A 21632-nucleotide genomic window follows, 5' to 3' on the forward strand; every position below is an offset into this window, starting at 1 on the left:
GCCCTTTGGATAGATTAGCCTCTAATAAATTAAAAGCAGCTGAAAGTTATTTCTTGTTAGCAGGTGCTTAGGAGATGACAAGATTTGAAGAACTTGTGCTAAGTGTCTAATGGACTCCAATAATCTTGAGACCTATTGCATCTGTTAGGGAGATGCCAGTGTCCTGTGCACCAGAAATGAAACCCAGACCTACGCAGGTTAAAAGAAACAAAGAAAACCCCCATCTTTGAACCATGGAACCGGTTCAAGAATATGGCAGGCAACGCAAGTATAGCACAGGGCACAGAGAGGTTTTAGTTAACTAACAAACAGCTGTAAAGTTATTTGGATTCCCAGGATAAAAGAGGTGCTAAAAACCCATTATTATTCTGGACTGGAGAGAAGGAGAAAGGCTCGCAGAATGGAGTGAGGAAGGCTGCATGACTGCATTAATATTTAAACCTCCACAAACAAAAGTGATTTTGTTTTTAGTGTTTGGGGCCTGCACGCAGCACCATGTAAAATGAACCTCCCTCATGAGCTACACTGGAAACCTACCATCAAACGTTCAGAGTAGGGTAAAGAAAAATCATTTTTATTTCAACCCTTACATTGCTATGTTTGACTTACCACCTCGTAAATCTAAGAACATACATGGACTTCAGGAGACTTTGTTTTTATACATTTCGTTTTTCCAATAAAAGGTGCAGAATGGCTGTTTGGATGCACAACTGGAATCGACTGCCAGTCATGGCTAGCATCCTACTGTGCCTCTGCCCTGTTACGTGCACAACACGTAGATAACAGGAACCCAATCGGGAATGAAGAGACAAGTTAGCCAAGCACAGAGGTGAAAAAAATATACAGTTGATTCAAGACTGGCCCTGCCTCCCAAGGCAAATTTTACAGGCTACATCACACATGACATTAGCTCTTGATTGATGCTGGAAGGATTCCACAGAGATGTTGAATTTAGCTGCAGTCAATGAGTTATGTATCTAGACAGGTAAAACCGACTTTAAGCAGCGACTATTTCTAGTGCCTTAAGGAAGAGTCAGATGGAACAGCCCTGGCTTTGAAAAGAACTAGGGACCAAATACAAACACTCCTTTCAACCAGGCAATGGATGCTGCTTTGCACATCTTCATCCAGCTGCATAGGTAAGCGCTATATCCATGCACGAGCGGCGAAGGAGTCCTAGTTTGGGGAGTGGTTGGCCTAGGTGCCTCAGTGGGTGAGAGAGAGAACCAGGAGCTGACCCCAGAGCTCTTCTCTGGCTCTAACATTGCTTAGACCACAAACCTTCCCTTCAATGAAGCCTTCGGTCTGAAATTGCCTCCATACAACACATTTGTGCAAGGCAACAGCTGTGGGCAGTAAGTCACAAGGGGCAACTATCAGTTTTACACTGTACGATTTACCACCTTAGATTCTGTTTCAGAAGTGGCGTCAGAGGTGGTCACAATCACCCCCTTCACAGATTCCCCCTCTTCTGCATCCCACCCCTCACACATAGGCCATCCTTAACAGATCAGATCTGTTTTCATGGGGGAGGGCTAAAGCACTCAGAGCCCTCTTCAGCAAGAGAAAACACACCCCTTCTCTCACACACAAGTTCCTCTGAGGGGCACCCAGGTACTCCTTAAGCTACCGTGAGCAAAGGACAGAACTTTGACCCTGGTGTTCCAATGAAGCCACGAGACCTGCCAAATTAGCACCGTTCCCTTTCATCTGGACTGTAAGAAAGCACATACAATAGACCTAAAAGTTTAAGACATTTCCAAAATGAGCCAGAACAGCTTTGGAGGTAAGGAAAACTGTTTACATGGAAAACACCTCACTGAAAGTTTCACGTCAGTGTGTGCATTACTGAGCCAATAGATAACACAGGCTCCCCTGAAACAGCTACACTTCTTTATATTTAACAGGTTCTGGACTGGAAAGATTAGAGAACAGCTCTTATATTACGTCAGCCTGAGGGCCGTTCATGCCAGTTAGGAACACATCCCTCTCAATGGATCATTAGCATTAAAAGCACTTACGTGCTCCGCCCTCAAGGAAGCAGAAAAGACATCAGCCAGAGTCTTGGTGCAAGAAAATACACTTACAAACAATTTGTTAAAATAATTTACAGCATGTGCAGGTGCAGTGAACCAGGATTCTAAATCCTATAACCCTGTCATCTCTTATTTATTTCCCCCGCAACAAAAGATACCCAGAGGCACCAGAGTCAACATCACAAACTAACGGCCCGATAAATGTTAGCTCGTATAAAACACAAACACGCACATACAGGTGACATCTTCCAATTCACAGAAGAGCAACTTAATATCTAAGTGAGAAACCGCGATGTTTTGTGCAAATGTAAAATGAATACAGAAAGCATCAAGCCCACAGTGAGAGCCAGTCAGACATATTTACCTTCATTTGGGTTAAAAACAGAACCTCCTAGTTGAGTTGAGTGAACGATGCTCTGATCGCCACCCTACCATAGCAAAGGCAGCAGGGGGTGCAAGGACAGAACAACAGACACTCAATTGCTCACTGATATAAGGTGATGGGGAGGGTGCAAAGGGATGGCATGACAAGCACATTCAAGTCCTTGTTCCTACCGTCCCCACTAGCTGTGTTTCATCTGGGTCAACACCTGGGTTTTTACAAGCCTTAGATGTGAGAAAAGCTGTATCATGTATTAGGAGTAGAGCTGGTTGAACTTTTCCAAATTGGAATTTTCTGCTGACATTTTTTGGTTGAAATTTCAGTTTTCAAAACTAAAAAAAATAATTCAACAAATTTTTAAGCAATGCCTGGCTGTCGGTGCTATGTCAGGGGAAGTTCTCTTAAGCCAGATCTACAGTTTAAAAAAAACAAACAGATTGCTCTTCAGCCCCACTTGAGATGGTGTGATGGATATTTTTCCACACCCTTTGTACAGTTGGCAGGTCCTTCCCACACAGCCTGTTTGCAAAAATGCTGTCGGTTCAACCGCAGCTGAGAGCTATTTTCAAAGTGCACTCCAAAGACAGTGCCTATGGAGCTTCCCTAGGCACAGCCATAAGAAATGGCAGCTTTGAGTCTCTCCGCAGTCATCTCGTAGTAAATCAGTTCCAGTTATGGACACAGCCATCGTCTGACGGTGAGTCTAATATCACAACCTCTTGGGACATCTGTGCCCATTTTCAGCCCTTCCCAGTGCTAGGTGCTGAGCTTCTCCCACAATCCAAACCCAAGAGTGTGGCTCAGAATCCAAAACCAGACCTCAGTGTGAATAATGGCTGCTCGTTCTAGAGAGAGGAACCAAAATCCCAGGTGGAATTTTGAGCGATTTGAAATCTGGATCCAAGTTCTGTGACTTGAGAGGACCTCTAATGAGCTGATTCAAGTGAAGCTGCAAGGGGTTCATAGCCCAAAAAGAGCTTAAAACCATCAAATAAGAGGGCTAGAGAGCAAATACAAGCAGGTCTTTTACCTTCACTAATATCTTTCCTTTAAGACTTTCTGGGGAAGGGAGTTTGGTGGAATCCTCATTGCGCACTGCAGACAGGTCCAGCTTGTCCCCTAGGATTTCGATAAGATACTGAGCCATCTTCTTCTGCTGGAGAACGCTGCAGTGGTTCTCAATGGATAAAACAACAGGATACCTGGAAAAGAAACAACCAGGAAATATCATCTGCAGAGTCAGCTTTTTACAGAGCTGATGGAGAAAGAACCATTTGAATCCAACCAATTCAGCAGCTCAGTCTGACTAGGGACAGTTACTGATACTCTCATGGGTTTGACTCAGCCAACCAGGGCACAGGGTAGTGTCCTGTTACAGACCCAAAACTAATTGCAACCTCTCGGCATATCTTGGTTTTCATGTCTGGGGATAACGTTTGCTTATGTGCATCTCACAAAGCAGTTCGCTGGAGATTGTTCCTGGATTTGAGAGAATAAAAGCACTATAGAAAGTGTTACGTTTAAAAGTCACGCATCTAGAGATTTTCATCCATAAATCTACAGATGCTTCTACTAAGGAAAGTCAGCATCATTATCCTGTATTGGGAAACTGAGGCAGTGAGTGGTAAAGTGACTTGCCCAAGCTTTTCTAAATGCTAGGCCAGCATCCTATTGATTTGACCACACTACTAATCATCATACACTTTGGTACAAAGTCATTTTTACTTGTTTTTTTAGGTTTGCAACAAACAATTTCATTTCATTTTTTTTTTAATTATTTTCAGACATATTTTACACAAAGCGGGCAGAGCCTCTCATTCCTGCCCCCATAGGATTGTTCTATTACAGTGGTTCCCAAACTGGGGTTCGTGAACCCTGGGGGGTTTGCGAAATGTTACAGGGGGTTCTCAGGAAAAAATTCCCTAATGGTGGACAGAGCTGTCCCTAGGGACCCCGGGCAGCACGGGGCCAGCAGCACGGAGCCCCTGGACCTCCAAGAGCTAAGCAGATCAAAGCAAGCATATCTATCACACTGAGGAATTTAAACTTCAAGACTCCTTATAAGAAATGGAAAGGGAGGTGATATTTTTTGCTGTTTTTAAAATTAAATAGGCTGCTAGTATTGTTTTTAAAATTATTATGAAGAACAAGTTTAAGATTTGTTGTAACGTGCGTTGTTTGCCTGGACTGCTCAAGACCTGAATGCTTGTGTAGGAGGAACTCCGAGTTGGCTTTCTAAATACCTTCATGATGTTTCACATCTGATACTCCTTGATGAAACACAGGAGCCTTGTCTTATAACAGCCTTATTCAAAGTGATACAAGCTACGAAAGTGAGCTTGGAAGAGTACTGCTATTTTCATAATGTAATAAAAATACTGTAATGGTATATAATAATTAATACTAAATAGTGTGTAATAAGCATGTCATAAAAACAAATTTTATATTTCCAAGATCACGGCTTTTATAATTTATACTCAGGTAAAGGAGAAAATCCCTGGAAATATTCATTTTTAGGAGGAGATTCGCAAGACGACATTTTAGTGAAAGGGGTTCACAGGTTGTTAAAGTTTGGGAACCACTATTCTATTAAAATGCTTACCATTCGTCTGGTCTCTAACAGCCTCACCTTACTCAGAGCATATTTCATTGTCTAACAATTGTGTAATAGCTACAGGAATCATAAGTAGCTTGTTGACAAATACACAGGCAAATCCTAATGGTGCCTCATACTATTCATGATCACGGCAGAGCTCCAGGCCCATTTAAAAAAAACAGATATGAATCGCTCTTCCGAAGACAAGACATTCAGAGGTGATAAACAGTGAGATGGAAAGTCCCATAAAAAATTATGGCAGCTCAATAAATGCAGTATGAAATACCACCCAATTTATCCAGCACAGACATTCACAGGTCTTATAATCAGCCACCTCACTATATAAATGGAAAGTGGGCAAACCAGAGCCATCAGACAATATTTATATGACACCATTCATTTGGACGTTCTTGGGGATGCATGCTTCTGCTAACAAATCAGTGATCCTTGGATCAGTTTAAGTCAGTGAGAGCGTTTCTATGGACTTCAATGAGCTTTGGACCACGTCTAGAGTTCTCCCGTTTTTTTCCAAACTGGAAAACACAGACAGGTTTAGGATTTGGAAAGATTAATTCCAGACTGCTCCCAAGGGTAACACTGCACCCAAACGGGAACAGCATCAAAGCTATGTGGACCACCTACAACAGCACATTGTTACTCGGAGAGCAGGACCCAGTTTGAAGCGAAGCTCTAGATTATTGTTAAGTAAAGACCACCGAAAAGAAACACACACACACACACACACACACACACAGCTGGAACTACTGCCAAAACAAGTTCATTATCAAGGTCTAACAACCTAGACAGCATCCCGTAAAGGGCACACCTTGGAAGCCAATCAATTTCCAGCATTATTTTTCATTTTCAGCATCTATTTTGGGGTCCTTCTGGCTGAAGGCTGGGAAATCACATCGCACTCCTTAGAACTCGTCAATGAGGATTCATAGAATTTTGAAACCAAGGTGATCGGCACTAGATATAAACCAAAGCCAGATGGATCCCTGTTTAGCTTACAGGTGACACGATTCTGGGACAAGTGCAGAATCCAACACACAAAGGGATTATTTTTTTTAAAGTGTGATTTCTAACGCAGATGGTGGGATACAAGTGTCTGCTCTGTCAAGCCCCTCAAAGCCCTGCATTAGAAGGAGAAATTACATTTTGACTTGGACAAAAAACACACAGGAGAAACCTCCAGACCGGTAGCTAATTTGAGCTCAACGCTTTTGCCAAAAGCTTGCTTCTTAGTTTGATTTTGCACCAGTCTGTACTGTCCTAGGAGATTTGCACTGGGGAGGAAAAGACCCATAAGTCCCAATGCCTTTGCTTTTCTCTCGTAAGCCAACTGTTGGTCCTTACTAAGAAATAAATAAATGAATAATTAATGGTAACAATGTCACAGTTACCCCCCAAAGAGGCGTCTTTCCTTAATGGCACTAGGAGTTACCAGCATTTTAAAGGCATTTTGGAAGGTAACTTTCTTGCCTTCTGTTCTTGTGTGTCCCAAAACCCTCTTGCAAACAGCTGGGATTTTTCAAGTCACCAGCGTGTACAGTAAGGTTGCTTTGGCTGAGATGTCAGAACAGCTTAGCTCTATTAAGGATGGCTGACTGGCTTCAGGGCACACGTAGGGACCTGAACCAATGCTCAATGAAGTCAATGGGAGATTTCCAATTGACCTCAGTGAGCTCTGGATCAGATTATCAGACCCTTAAAATCCCTAGCAGATCTGGCCAGCACATGTTTGACAAAACTTCATTTAGACAAAGCCAAAACGTTTTGGAGAGCCGTCTGTTTTGACAGGAAGGTTTTTGGGAGGGAGGGAAGAAAGCCAAAGAGAGTCTCTCATACTTTAGGCTAGGTCTACACTGGGGGTGGGGGTGGGTGTCGACCAAAGATACGCAACTTCAGCTACGGGAATAGCGTAGCTGAAGTCAGCGTATCTTAGGTCGATTTACCTAAGATACGCTGAGGTCGGCAGCAAGTCGACCACTGCCGCTCCCCCGTCGACTCCGCTTCCACCTCTCGCCGTGGTGGAGTTCCAGAGTTGATGGCAGAGCGATTGGGGATCGATTTTATCGCGTCTACTCTAGACGCGATAAATTGATCCCCGATAGATCGATCGCTACCTGCCAATCCGGCCAGTAGTGTAGACTTACCCTTAGCCTAGTGGTTTGGGCACTGGCCTGGGAGGTTGGAGACCCCAGTTCAACTCTCCCTGCTCACTCTGAATCAGATAGATGCAGGACGCAAAACTCTACTCGGAATCAGGTAGAGCAAGGACTTAAACCAGGTTTCTCACATCCCAGGCCTAACCCCCACATGACAGAGAGACACCAGCACACAAAACTGCCTTCCCGAATCAAAACGCTTGGGCTCTGATCAGAAAATGGACATTTTGACACTATTCCATTTTGCAGACACGTTAGAAAGGTCTGGCTTCCCTTCCAGCGCGGAAGGAAAACAAGTTTTGAAACCTCCAAAAACTGCTGCCAAATGGAATCAGCACCCACGGGCCTGCTCTAAAAAGTACCAAGTAAGGGCTAGTATCAGCAGGAACCTCCTCCCCTAATGCTCTCTCCACTGAGGCACATCATGCCCTCCAGTGAAAAGACAGATCTATGGTTGGTGGTATATGGGACACGGCTGAAAACATCCGCTGCCTATAAGCTGAACACCATGAACAACGTCCTGGGCAGGAAACATGACACTGCACACATTGGCGCTTCTGCAGAGGGGTGCCACCTAAACCGGGATCCAGGACCACGCAGCCAGGGGATACCACAGGAGCTAGCAGCAGGCTGGGTACGTACTCATTCTTGATGAAGGCATATTTGTTGATGGTTTCAATCACGTCTTTGAAGAGTATCTTGGAGGTGAGGGTGTATCCATGGTGGACAATTGGCTCACCATCTGGCCCGTCCCAGCAGTCAACTGCAGAGGGAAAACAAAGGTCTCATTTATCTTTAGATTTTAGGATCATAGATTATAGCCCGGGGGTGGCCAAACCATGGCTCGCAAGCTGCATGCGTCTCTTTTACAGTTCAAGTGCGGCTCGCAGAGCCTCCCACACTCTCCCTGTTCTCCACTTACCAGATGGGGGGGGGCGGTGGGGGAGTCCTGGGATCTCTCCCTTGCAGCAGGGTGGTGGGATAGGGCCTTCTGCCCAGCGAGGAGGGGAGTCTCAGGGCTTCAGCCCCACGCAGCACTCCTCCCAGGACTCAGGATTTCCGCAGGAGTGGGGCTGAAACCCTGAGCCTCAGAAGATGCACCCCAGCTCTTGAACCTCTGAAGATTGTTGTATGTGGCTCAGCAAGTTTGGCCACCCCGTTATAACAGATCATTCAGACAGACAGACTCAAGCCCATTAAAAAGAGAGCCAGAGATTTTCCTGGTACTGGGCGCATCTTGCCGAACAACATAACCACCCATTACAGTAGTGTCATCCTACCAGGAGTGACTTGGGGCCATGCTTCTGCAAAAGGTGCTGAGAACCTGCAACCCAGCCACAGCACCTGCCCCCACCGTCTCGCAGCTGAGTGCAGGCTTGCCTCCCCCCCCCCCGCCTCATGCGTGTCTCTCCCTATAGGTAACTGAGCGGTTTCCTCTGCAGGCACTTGCTTGCCATGAAATTCTGTTGTGAACAGATGACCCAGATCCCTTCAGTTGAGAAAGCCCCAAGCAAAAAAGATGTTCTTTTGTGAGAGTGTGGAGGAATATGTTCCTGGGGAAAGATATTAAAGCATAAAAATCCCATTCGGATTCAGCACTAGAATAGAGAATAGATTCTCAGCAGAGCTCCTCAGGGTAGCAGTAATGCCAAGATCTAAGCACCTCTGTCCCTCCTGTGAATTCTCCCTAGCCTTACACACACCTTCAGGCATACTTCCATGTGATGCTTCATTCCTGAGAATGTGTTACCACATCCACAGACCTCGACCTGAGCAGGCTGCCATATTTACTTCCTGGAGACTGACCCTCTATATAGTGGTCAAGACCTTGGAGACAGGGACAACATGGGTACTGCTACCTAGAGGATACTAAGCGAATAGACTCCACGATGGATTCCCCAACCACAAATTACAAACCCACTGCAGAGTGCAAGGGTTGTCACAACATTTTCATAGTGTGACGCCCTTTTCCGTACCTGGGACTCCCTCCCACTTAGCAACATGGCTGCAAATCCCTGGCTAGCATGTATGTGCACCAATGCCCTGTACGAGATGGAATCAGAACGGCTCAGCATACATCACAAGCCCTACGCAGCGAATGGAGAACCAGCCTAGATTAGCTTTGGGAAAAGAGCCTTCTTCCTTATAAGATGGATTCATAATTTTTTAGGAGTATAAACAACACTGACCTCAAGCCTCTTCCTATTGCTGTGTCCTGGAAAGTGTACCAGCGAGGAGGCCACAAATACTGCTGTCATAGAAGCCCTGTTTTGCCATTGCTTATACAGGAAATGCACATTGTGCTAAACCTTTCCCCCAACCCATTTACTTTGTTCTCATGATTCTTATCCTAAAAGACAAGACACACAAACTGCGGAGCCTCCTGATTACCTCACAGTTATTCCCTTCTGTCTTTACCTTCCACGCAGCGGCAGCCAGACTGCAGCACCCAGGCATACATGTCCACCCTAGACTGAGACATCAGCTGATCCCCCATGAGGTAGGTGTTATGGGAAGAGGTGATGAAGTAGTGGCTCAAAGGCTGGGTCATGTCCTGGTTCACCTGGTAGTGTTCTGGATTGAAGATGTCCCCCGACGGGCTCCGTGTGTAATTGGTGAAGCCTGTAGGAAAAACCGATAGGCCAGCATCAGTGTTTGTTGTTCTGTTTGAGAGCAGAATGTGAATCAGAGATTGCTCGGTATAAATTCTCCCTTATCTATATTCTTCCTCTTTCCCAGCACACACCAGTCTGACACAAACACCTCTGCACCCCATCTGCTGTGAAACAGTCTGAACACCAAATTCTCATGAGAGCAGTGGTGAGTTTTCCTTTTACAGGATGGAGGGTTTGGACTCTTTCCATGTCTAACAGGCTCATTGAGACTCAAGAAAAAGCAAGCAGAGAAACTGGGAGGCCAAGATCACCTACTTTCATGGTTCAAAAATCAGCAATCAGAGAGAAGCCACGGTCATACAGCTGCCAAAGTCCTATCGAATTATGCAGGCTAAACCTCGGCCACTGACCATTTTGGCAGCCTATCAGCTTCGGCTCCATGCAGACAACATTTCTACAGCCATCAGGCCAATGACCCCCAAATGGCAACACCAAGTGGTTCCAATCCCCTGACCTGGGGAAAAAACGGCCCCAGTTTAAGAGAACTCCTGGTTATGTTGGTACCTGAGATGATGGGAACTATAGAAGCAAGACCAAGATGCTCTGGTTCTTTTCCTACATGATGCCTTTCAGAAACCCTTACTTTCCTTTGCAAAGCGATAGCTCTCTGATGGGAATTACTGAGCATATGGGTCTGTGTAAACAACGAGACAAATGCACCCACTTGGAGAGCAATCATATCTGCATTTATAATGTGTAAATGAAAAGGTTATTCATGCTTTTCTGCTCCCTCTGTGTTTATTCCCAATGTCCACTGTTATTCTCGGAGGTCACCAGAGATGGTGCTGCGAAGCTGCTAACCCCAGAGGAAAGGAACTACACGGCAGACAGATTGTTAGGTAGAGTTGCTAGGCCTTTCTTCTCCTATAACCCTACTGAACAGGCTTTTTAAATGCTCCATTTTGAGGCCAAAAGCTTAGCAGGATGCAATAAAGGAATGAACATTTATACTGATAAGAAGAACATTCAGAGTTTCAAGAGCAATGATTTTAAGATACATTTTGGAAGGAATATAAACCTCTCTACTTCAGGGCATGAATCCTATTGGAGGTTAATGGGAAACCTTCTTCAAGGGCAGGTGAGCCCATAAGTACCAATGCAGGATTTCTTGCACCTTCTTTGGAGCATGTGGTGTGGGTCACAGTTGGAGCCAAGATACTACACGAGATAGACCCCTGATCCTCGGATCCATTTGATCCAGCCTGGCCGTACCTACGAATGTTGTTCGAATCCCACTGAGGAGAGTAAAACAACAGCTCAGAATATCCCTCTGCACTCCCAGAAGGGTAACACGTCATTGCTCTTGCCGTCTTTCACATACCTAGAAATTGCCAAATTATACCACACCCAAGGTCCATCTAGTTCAATATCCTGCTCCAGGTGTGGCCAGTACCAGATGTATCAGAAGAAGGTGCAAAGAACCCCTGCAGTACCATATGTGGGGTAAAATGTCCCGTACATTAGGTCTCATCCTGGTCTCTAATAATTAGAGATTGGCTTAAACCCTGAAGCAGGAGCTTCAATATCTCTTCCAAAAAAATGTTATGAATTAATTGGGATAACTCTGGCCAAGGGGATTAGAATCAGGATGGAGATCTTTCCTCCAAAAGGTAGCCAGTCCAGGTTAGGTGTTACTAACCTGATTCAGCTCAGTGTTACTATTAGACTTAGAATGTAAATTCTTCTGGGCAAATACAGTCTTTTTGTTACATGTTTGCACAGCACCTAGCACCATAGGGCCCTAGCATCTCAGTGCTAGAAAAATATAAGCAATACATCATAACAGCAACGATAGGATAGGTGGCCTATGTGACACAAAGTTAGCTGGGCAACAGAACTGGAAGCCGTGTGAAAGTAATCTGGTTTTATGTCACAGTATTAATTCAGACCAGGTTCATTAAGGCTTGTGTACTTTGGGCCTACAGTTTCGCTCATCATTCATGACAGAGTGTATCCAGGTTCCATTTGGGAGACTAATCCTAATTCCTACCGAACAACTGGGTTATCTCCACGACTGACTTCCGACAATTAATGTCCTCTATGGACAGTATATGCCACAACTGACTCATGATCTCCAATACAGTAGCAGCCAGCTCTATGGAGATTTAATTAGACTAGAAAAGCTGACCCAAATGTCAGATTTGGAAGTGAAAGGCTGCAAGTCCGAGTTACAGGACTCCTAAGTATTTGCTCTATTAAGAATCTGAAACTTATCTGGCACAGTCACAAATTCTAGCATTCCATCCAGGGCAGCGGATGCTTTCTCTCTGGCAAACTCACCATAAAGCTACAAACAGTTGATAATTGGTCTTAAATACAGGTCCAGACACAATATACAAGTTCATAAGTCTTCCATCAGCCTGTCCTAATATTCCTTTTACTTTTCAGTTGCGGCTTCTGTATCTTTTCAGCTCTCTGATGCTGCTTGGTCTAGCTCAGGGGTCAGCAACCTTTCAGAAGTGCTGTGCCGAGTCTTCATTTATTCACTCTGATTTAAGGTTTCATATGCCAGTAATACATTTTAACGCTTTTAGAAGGTCTCTCTCTCTCTCTAAGTCTACAATATATAACTAAACTATTGTTGTATGTAAAGTAAATAAGGTTTTAAAAATGTTTAAGAAGCTTCATTTAAAATTAAATTAAAATGCAGAGCCCCCCGGACCGGTGGCCAGGACCCGGGCAGTGTGAGTGCCACTGAAAATCAGCTCAACATAGGTTGCCCACCCCTGGTCTAGCTATATCCTAATCTTCCCAACAGTGCTGCTGTTCGACTTTGTGTCTGTACTTGGACTGTGACAGATTTGTCAATTTTGTTGCTGTAACCTTTGGAGCAACCAGTCCTTAAACGCGTCTTTATGTTCACCTCGAAGGTCTGCGGTTTAAAAAAAAAAAAAAAACACAGACCCCAGCATAGGCAGAACTCAAAACTGGCACACGCCTAGAGTCTGATAATTAGTTTTGGGGATGTATTGTTTAGAGTTTGTTTACTGCCTAGATTTGATGATTCAGGTTCATTTTATTAAACAGATGCTGGCCAAGGGTTGAGTAGATGGAAGCCTCTGGAGACCTTTGCGTATCAGTGAGATGAGTTTGGGGGACGGTAGTCTCATCCCAGTCCCTTGGGGACATGACAAAGCCACACTACTACTTGGCACATTCAGAGGCCCGCCCAGTCAGGAATCAGATATTGAGAAAGCAGTGTTGCATGTCAGGAGTAAGGGTCATATGAGATTGTCTGGACCAAACCTTGCCCCCCTAACTTAGCAAATCCAGTGTGGGTTCACTCCACAAAGAGAGGCAGGATTTGAGGACCCCTCTCTCAGAGGCTGCTGGCATCCTGCAGAGTGCTGTTCCACAGGTGTCCCCTACACCAGTGTCTGAAGTATGAAGGTTTCTGGCTAATTGAGCCATGATTACATAGATGCACTGGCCATTCTCCTACATGCAGAGGGAGAGGAACAGCTGCAGGGGTTACTGTCATCCATGCAGACAGGCTCCGATGCCCAGCCACAGCCAGGAACAATGTGAAAGGATTCCTCTCTTTCCTCCAACTCCCATGAGAGCCTTCCCGAGAACGCCTCAGCCCCCAACCCATCTGGCGTGGCTGTGCATTCGTTCTTGGTCTGCCCTTCAGTAGGAGGGCAGCATGCCTGGCTCCTGCAGACAGACACTTTAATCCCTAACTTTAATGGGCCACCACGTTTCCTCATGTGCACGCTGACAAAAGAGAGGCCAGCACCACATTACTGTCTGTATCTTTGTCAAGCTTGCAGGACGCCGAAATACCGTGGATTGGGCACCATGCCGCTCGTTAGCAGGACCAGGCACAGAGACGCTAACTGAAGAATTAGCTTCCCAAAGCGATGAAATCTTGGTTGATCATGCAGACTCGTCACCTTGAAGGACACGGCACAATGATCCAGGGCATCTTTTAGTATGTCCCTTTTCAGATTTTCTCCCATAGTTGAACTGTTACCTCACATCCCAATGCGTGCAGGAGAGAGGTTTATTAAAAACCATAACTTCCATCCCAAGTGTTCCACAAATCCCTTTCGTTCACCTCCACTGAAACGCGGCATGTTCCCCATTTGCAACTGGGTCTTAACAGCTCTCCACAACAATGAGGACTTTATTCCCGGGGATCTCTGCTTTGTCATGAATCATTCCCCTGACATCTCTCTCATTAGTCCATAAGCAAAGTGGGGACTATATAAAGATGCTGCTACCTCCTAAATGAATTAACACACTCCCTTGTTGGGGTCGGTCCTGCCTTGAGCAGGGGGTTGCACTAGATGGCCTCCTGAGGTCTCTTCCAACCCTGATATTCTATGATTCTAGTGAAACAATACATCAGTCTGTCATGCAGTTAGAGGACTACCCAGGAAATTAAAACACAAAGAAACAATCATCTGAATCAGCCTCCCAATACTGGCCTTCAAGCTGCAGGGAAAATTAACTTGGGGATAAATTGCTGCAAAAACATTTCCTTTATGATGGTTCTCGCTGGCTTCAAATTCTGACTCTGAGTGTTAATTAAACATGCTTATTAAACTGAGCTGTTAAACACAGGCTACAACCAGAACTTTGGTAGTTAAGTGCTGAATAATCCACCCTGAGACAGCTCTGGAAAGCCTCAACCTTGCCCTAATGCAGTCCCTGCTAGGGTAGGCTCTGAACCAAAGCACGGCTCTTCAACACAGGCTTCACTCAAAGCAGTCAAGTGATCCCATGAGCACACACACTAAGTGCTGTGCTGAATCAGGGGATCCTACACAACTCTGCAAATGGACATCAACCCCAACAGGGCACCTCACGTTTCCCCCTTTCCAATGGCATGCAAAGCCAGCCAGTCCAGCCTCCCTAGAAACAAGCCAGACCAGAAGCAAACACTTGTGTAAAAAAAAAAAAAAAAAAAAATTTTAAGAGTGCGACACTGTCGTTTTAGCTCAGACACCTCTTTACTGGTAAAAACGAAGGCAACAAATGGGAAAAACTGAATTTCCACTAAGGACAAAGTGCAATTTTTCAGATGTTTGTCTCCAGGGGGATTTTATTTTTTCCTGCAAGGGAAATCCCTTCATATGCCATCTTAGATGCCAAAAGTTTCACCTTCAAAACAAAGTCTGCAAGACTTGCAAAAATGTAGTAACACTCCTATCAGAGACGGTCAGTTGCATTCAGCTGTGTCCTCCCTTTCCATACAATTCTATAGGACGTATCATGAAGGTTCAAAAACTAAGCTAGGTCATGCTACTCTTATGGAAGAGTTCTATGGGATGTAATGGAAAAGAGTAACGCTTTTATAGGCTTTCCAATCATCCCATAAGACCAGTGGTACCCAAACCTTTCCTGTCACTCCCCTCTCTTACCAGTAATAGAATCAGTCCATGTCCCCTTCTGGTCCTGCACAGTTGGCTCAGAGGAGTTTGAGCTGAAGGTGGAGCTGGGGGGAGAACTGGGGATGGGGAGGAACTGGGGCTAGAGGCGGAGCTGGACTGGGGGCGGAGAGGAGCTGCGGCTGAGGGCAGAGCTGGGTGGTGCTCCCCCCCACCCCCCTGTGGGGGCTGGCCCAGGGCCCGATGCATCCCCCCCAAACAAACATTCTTCAGTGCCCCCCGCCCAGGGGTGCATACCCCACAGTTTAGGGACCACTGCTATTGAATGTAACAGAGAATTCTGTTCCTGTGACAGAGAATTCAAATACCACCTACAGAAAAGGTTCTCATTATCTATTAACATTCTATATATTAAAGTAATTTCTGTGGAACCCAATTGGTTTAATTCCTATTAAACACAACAGGGACTTTTCCATAAGAGTAACTGGGTTAGTACATGTTGAAAGAAAAACAATTGTACACTAATTATTATTATATTGAATTGCTCAGTTGTGGATCTGTGCAGATAAACTGACGCCTGATCTTCATTTATTAAATCATTATATGCTTGGTTTGCATTCATGCCACTTGTTTTTAACGAAAAAATCTCTTTGCTGGAACTGCAAAAATACCAACGAACTACATAGGCTAGTCACACTGCTACGGCTACCTCTCGCGGCGGTGGAGTACAGGAGTCAATGGGAGAGAGCTCGGGGGACAATTTATCGTGATAAATCGACCCCCCCCACTGGATCAACCGCTGCCCGCCGATCTGGGTAGTGTAGACATACCCTAAGACACAGCAGCATTAGGCCAGCTTGCAAGAGAATTGAATCAGAATTCCTCCTCCAGCAAACCATTACCATAGCTTGAGTAAAAGCAGGAGGCTACCCAAATAAGATCAGCTAGGATGAAAAATCAATAGGATGTATTGCACACTAGCAAAAATAGTACCAGCTGCTCTCAGCAAATTAATCACTCTCTCATTCTGGAAGATAGATTTGACTGCCGAAGGAGCGGTTCTGTGTATCACTAATTGGACACCCTGTGAACTGCCCTGTTGCTTGTTTCATGCACTTGCTGAAGTTTAAGGCTGAAATTGCCATAATTAGCTAACACTAACTGTGTCCGTCAGCTCTAGAATGAAGAAAAATGAATGCCTCGGGATGCTGTCAGCAGTGTGAAACAAAGACCTCAAGAGCTTGACTCCATTCTCAGGAAAGCCTCCTATCCCACCAGGTGCTTTATTTTGCTCAACAGCAAACAGTGATCCTACTAAAATCATCATCTCATTCCAGTTCCTACTGGTCAGGTGCCACATGACAAGAAGCCACCACTAGGGAGGACATAAATTAGATCCCTACGTGGCAATCTCAACAGATCGCCAGGAGCAAATGGGCGCTCCAACTCATTGGCAGGGAACTTGCACTGCATGGCGTGTAGCCGCACTGGTTTTGGGGGCAAACAGAGGACTTCTGTCTTCAGCACTGTTACAATCCAGCCTCTCTAGCTAGCCCTATTCCAGCTAGCCTTTATAGAGGGCAAGAGAGACCTAACGTCTAGATAGCACAAAGCCACGATAAGAACAACTCTGTACTAGATTACATAAATGAAGCAGCAGCATTCTGAAGTCTAAGGAGGTTATAAGATTATACAACATTCTATGGGGAAAAGAACGTTTAGAGGACACGGGGCTGGCTAGACATGTTAGAGTGGACAGCCCTAAAGAAGGAACTTTTCCCTGAAGAAGATGCCAATTTAAAAAAGGTAGTGGGGTAAGAGGGAGAATGCTTGGGAAACAACAGCCCTACACAGCCCCCCTCAGACACTGTCTGAGCAAAAGAGAGGGGCTTTTCCCCCCTCCATCCTTTCTTCAGCCTAATGAAAAATAACTTCTGGAGCTGACACATTAGTCTCAGGCCTGGTTATTGCCCATCCTCAGCAAAAATCTAGTAATCTGTAAGGTGTGTTCTCAATCTCCACTCCCCAAATATATTAACTATTTGATTAGGCATGCAGTCTCTCAAAATCACGTCATGGGATAAGATATGGGTAAATGAGATGTGTAGATCAGCAGAAAGAATTGCAATAATTGCTATGCCTGCAAACAAGAGTCCTGGGTACACACGACTTGACAGTCTTCTACACATTTCAATACAGGGTCAGGTGTGTATCCTAGATATGCAGCCTAGACAAGACATTTCCCAGACTTACTCACTCTCTCAGCAGTTTTTGACAGACCAAATGCTCAGTCATTACCAGGTAGGATCTTATAACTGCAACCAATTATCAATAAAAAGTTGCAGAGAAATAGAGCATGTTTCATCGTAAACGCCTTCAACTATCCAAAGTACTTGTTTTATATTTTCAAATCACAATAATAAAGGGCAATGCTCTGAGCTGCTGTAGCGCCAGGATCTCAAAGTGCTTTATAAAAGATTAGCGAAGTGAAGCTTTACAGCCTCCTGGGAAGAACAGAGGTCAGAGTTATTACTCCTCCCATTTGCAGGGGGGAAAACCGACACAAACTGATCTAAACCCAAGGTTACGTAGGGCGTCTGGCACAGAGCTAAGAGTAGAACCCAAGTCTGACTCCCTATTTTGTGCCTTAAGCACAAGAGCATCTTTTCTACCCATAAGAAACTGTATATATAAAAAGAAAGACAAAGAAATCATATGGCGTCTCTCTGCAATAACTTCTTAAATGAGGACCACGCTACTGGTTCCTGTGTTAGACTTCAATTTCATGGTAGAGTAACAACTGTGCTCCAAAATCTCTCACAGCAGCACAACCAGCCGTGAGTAATGTAGCTGTGTGCCTCTTGTCAAGGTGACCCCTCAGTCTATGCTTTGCCTGCTCTGTGTAAGTACTGTTGCTCACAGGCTTGACTTCTTCATAAGCAACGCTTATAGAACCTAACAGGCAATACAATGTAGTTAATATCTGTGCAATCTGTTTTTTGAGCACAGCAGCAGATTGCATGGGAGTTACTGCTCACACCACTTTTGAGTTTGACGGTAAGAAGGAAGAGACATTGTGTTAAAACAGAACGAGAGGAAAGTCAGATGCTCTCCCTCACCCAGACAACCTGGGTTCAGTGCAGGAATTACTCTGGTATGCAGGAGGTCGGATTAGATGATCACAATGGTCCCTTCTTGTCCAACATCTCTAAGTCTCAGATAAGATCAGGCTTATGTCCAATCGCAAGGAAGCCAAGCTGATGGACCCGATTCTCCGTTCTCACACTCAGGTGAAGTGGGTGTAAAGCACAACACATCCCGAATGGAGTGTTTTACCTGCTGTGCTCACTTTGCTCTAGTGTAGGAGAGGACACAAGGGACAGGGCAACAGAGATTTCAGTCCCCAGAGCAGGAGAGACCTGAATCCATTATATAGGGACCATCCTTCATCAAAGACAAAGAGGTGACTCCAGGTATTGGAAACTACCCCATTCATTCAGGTAGAACAGACAGTACCAATTTATACTTGGCCGTTCTGCATTAGTTCAACACAGCCACAGAAGCGGATACTATGTTGTTGCTTTTTAAAACATGACTCAAGACCCTTCCCGTACAATCTATTACCAAACAACATTTCCAGGGCCTGACTAGCGCTCCTTGTTTGCTTTTGGAGTTGATGGGACCACCGTGGATAAAGGGGCCACTATACTGAGCCAGGGATTCAGAATCAGCCCTAAAGCAACATGTACCATCTTGTCACCATTGAAGTCTTGTTCAGTGAGAGCCCATCAGCACCGGGCATGCTGAGAGTGCGCTTCTTGGGGCCACATTATTTACCACTCCCATTGTAAATTTCGACACATGCTCAGAACATTGGTTTTATTAACACTCTAACATTTGTTGTTTGTTTGGGGGGGGGAGGTTAACACTTTGTCTGGGATTGTCCTAGGGGAGTTAAGTGCCAAATCTCATTGCATTTCAAAAGGACCTGGGGAGAGACTTTCAAAGGCATATATGACAGACAGGCATCCAATCCCCATTGACTTGCAGTGACAGGAGCCTCATCCCCCTCTGGGTGTCTAACTCCCTTAGGCTCCTTTGAAAATCCCAGCCCACATCAATAACATTAACAGAGAAGCACCCTGTATGCAAGGTGACACCATACAGTACTCATACCAGTGTCAAATTCGAACTAGCATTTAGCCTCCATTGGGCATTTGCCAGAGCAGCAACAAAAAACAACTTACCGTCTATTCCCAGAGCCCCCTGCTTCTTGTTCTCTAAACACGGTTCAAACTGATTGATAATTTCCAGGCAGTACTCCTTGGTCACATTAGTCATCTAGAAAGGAAACAAAACATGAAGTGAAGAACATCTCATTAACTAAATAATCAGCCACTGCTCCCCTAGTTCTCTTCTCTGTATATAGTTTGAGAACTGGCTGTATTTTCCACACGAGCACTAGGATTTTTACACTGTTCACTAAAATTCCCACTCCTGCCACTCAGTGTCAGGTCAGATAAGAATCAGGCAGCTTAGTGAAAAGTTAGTCCCATTGGCAGCTGCCTGATCACACACAATAAAACACAGAGCCCGATTTCTGCTTTGTAGGTCAATTTTGTTTAGTGTTTTTAAGCCCACAGGGCAACCAAACAGCACATGTTTTGCTATGGCCCAATAGGGTCTTTCGGCTGCAGGATTAATTTGTATTGTCCAAAAGGTTTTCACTTTAGAGGCATGCAACAAAACAGAACTGCAGGAGCCAGTGGAGAGAAGGATGAATTATAATAATTGGCCACGTATCAGAAGGTCGGGAGATTATTGGAAGCGTTTCTAGGGCGTCCGTTACTTTGATCAATGGTAGGATTTCATTCTGGTCTTCAAGATGTGTGCACAGAGAAAATTCTGCATGTTCTGAGACATTGGCAATTGAAAGTCAGGCCATTTATGGTTAACTCCGTTTATGTTAAAAAAAGGAATGATACAGCCCTGCATTATGTAAACAGAGCTGGGTGACCAATTATTTACTACACCTGTTGTCAGTAGTGCTACAAATCAGGATCAAGGCTTCACTGTGCGAGGTGCTGCGTGCACACACACATGACCATATGGTGCCTGTCCCAAACAGCGGCTCCGATGAAAAAGCCAAGCAGAATCTTTCAAAAATACACACGTAAAACCAAAGTAAAGCATAAACCACAGGGACAAGGCGTTAACATCTCATGGAAGATGTCGGGAGCTGGGCGTGTTCCATCTAGCTATAGAAGCGCTATAACATAATAGCAGCAGTGCAAGCTTCTCTGGAAGTGCACAAACAGAACCGTATCCTGCCCAGGAGGAACTACTTGCAAGGGGACTTCAGAGTGCACCGACCATTCCGTCTTTGCCCTCTCTAGTGAGTCTGCCGACAAAGGGACTAATTATGGTGCAGGTTGGCCAACGTGGACCCATGCCCAAAGGGTCAGCACTTTTGACACTGGACTGGAGCCTTCTCATGGGGAGGTTCAAAACACAACAGATTCAGGAGCATGAAAAATGCACTCTCCCTCCACTGGATGTCCTGGCTGGGCTGGGCTGGGCTGAGACACAAAAGCCCAGAAGTCTCCCTACCAAAACACAGTTCTTGCAGTATTTACATTTTGGCCATGACCAGCAAGGCAGGATCTCATAAGAAGATCTCTCAGGTTTTCATAAGATTTCTAGTCCCAATCCCACAGCAAAGCCTTTTCCTGCTCCTAGCTCAGCAGGGCTGCTGCATGCTTTTGTTCTGTTTTTGACAAAGCTCAAACCTACCCTCGCTCTATACATATTGCATTACAGAGGGCAGCAGCGTCCGCGAGAGGAAAGCCGGAGAGCTTTTTGCTCTCAGTGCCAGTGATTAGCTGAACTGACGGAGTCCTGTGGCTGAAGTTAATTTTCTTCTCTCAGCAGGAGGAGGATCAATAGGCCCAGTGAAAGAGAAACACAGCCTAACTCGTTTAAAGAGACAACAGGCACAAAGGGATGGGTCTTCATTTATTTAATTTGCAGGTGACTCATGAGACTCTATTAGAGCATGAAAAGCAGAAGCACTGGACAAAGACAGCCTAGCCTAGGCGTTCTCATGCGGTATTTTTTTCTTTCTCACCCCATCTACTTCTACAAGTCTGGTGAGAAAAAAAAAAGTCCTGGCTGAGCTACTATTTTGCTGCCTCCCACGCCACCCAAGACCAGAAATGCCCCAGCCTTGTCCTGACAGAGGATCCTCTAGGGCAGAAGTACAGGAGAGCAGGGGTTTTATATCTGGTGGGGTGGGATGGGACTAATGGGCAGTGGAAATGCTCCCTTTCTACTGAGGATGTCAAAACAGCTTCACTAAATTCTCAGTCTTCATGAAATATTTAAAAGATTTCACTGGAATCCCTCTCTCTTTTATGAAAAGAAATACTCGGCACTG

The 21632-nt window shown here is 45.1% G+C and overlaps 1 protein-coding gene across 3 annotated transcripts in view; it reads right to left on the reverse strand.

Moving 5' to 3' along the window:
- The window catches only part of PLCH2 (phospholipase C eta 2), a 321195-nt gene that overhangs the window by 56063 nt on the left and 243500 nt on the right, over positions 1–21632 (reverse strand). For all 3 annotated transcript variants that reach the window (XM_065575187.1, XM_065575186.1, XM_008167192.4), the window contains exons 7-10: positions 19444–19537; positions 9604–9807; positions 7828–7948; positions 3449–3620 (exon numbers count right to left, since the gene is read on the reverse strand). In XM_065575187.1, the coding sequence (XP_065431259.1) occupies positions 3449–3620; positions 7828–7948; positions 9604–9807; positions 19444–19537 (591 nt within the window). The remainder of the gene's footprint in view (positions 1–3448; positions 3621–7827; positions 7949–9603; positions 9808–19443; positions 19538–21632) is intronic.

Source organism: Chrysemys picta, chromosome 21 (assembly GCF_011386835.1).
Source record: "Chrysemys picta bellii isolate R12L10 chromosome 21, ASM1138683v2, whole genome shotgun sequence".
Classification (NCBI taxonomy): domain Eukaryota; kingdom Metazoa; phylum Chordata; order Testudines; family Emydidae; genus Chrysemys; species Chrysemys picta.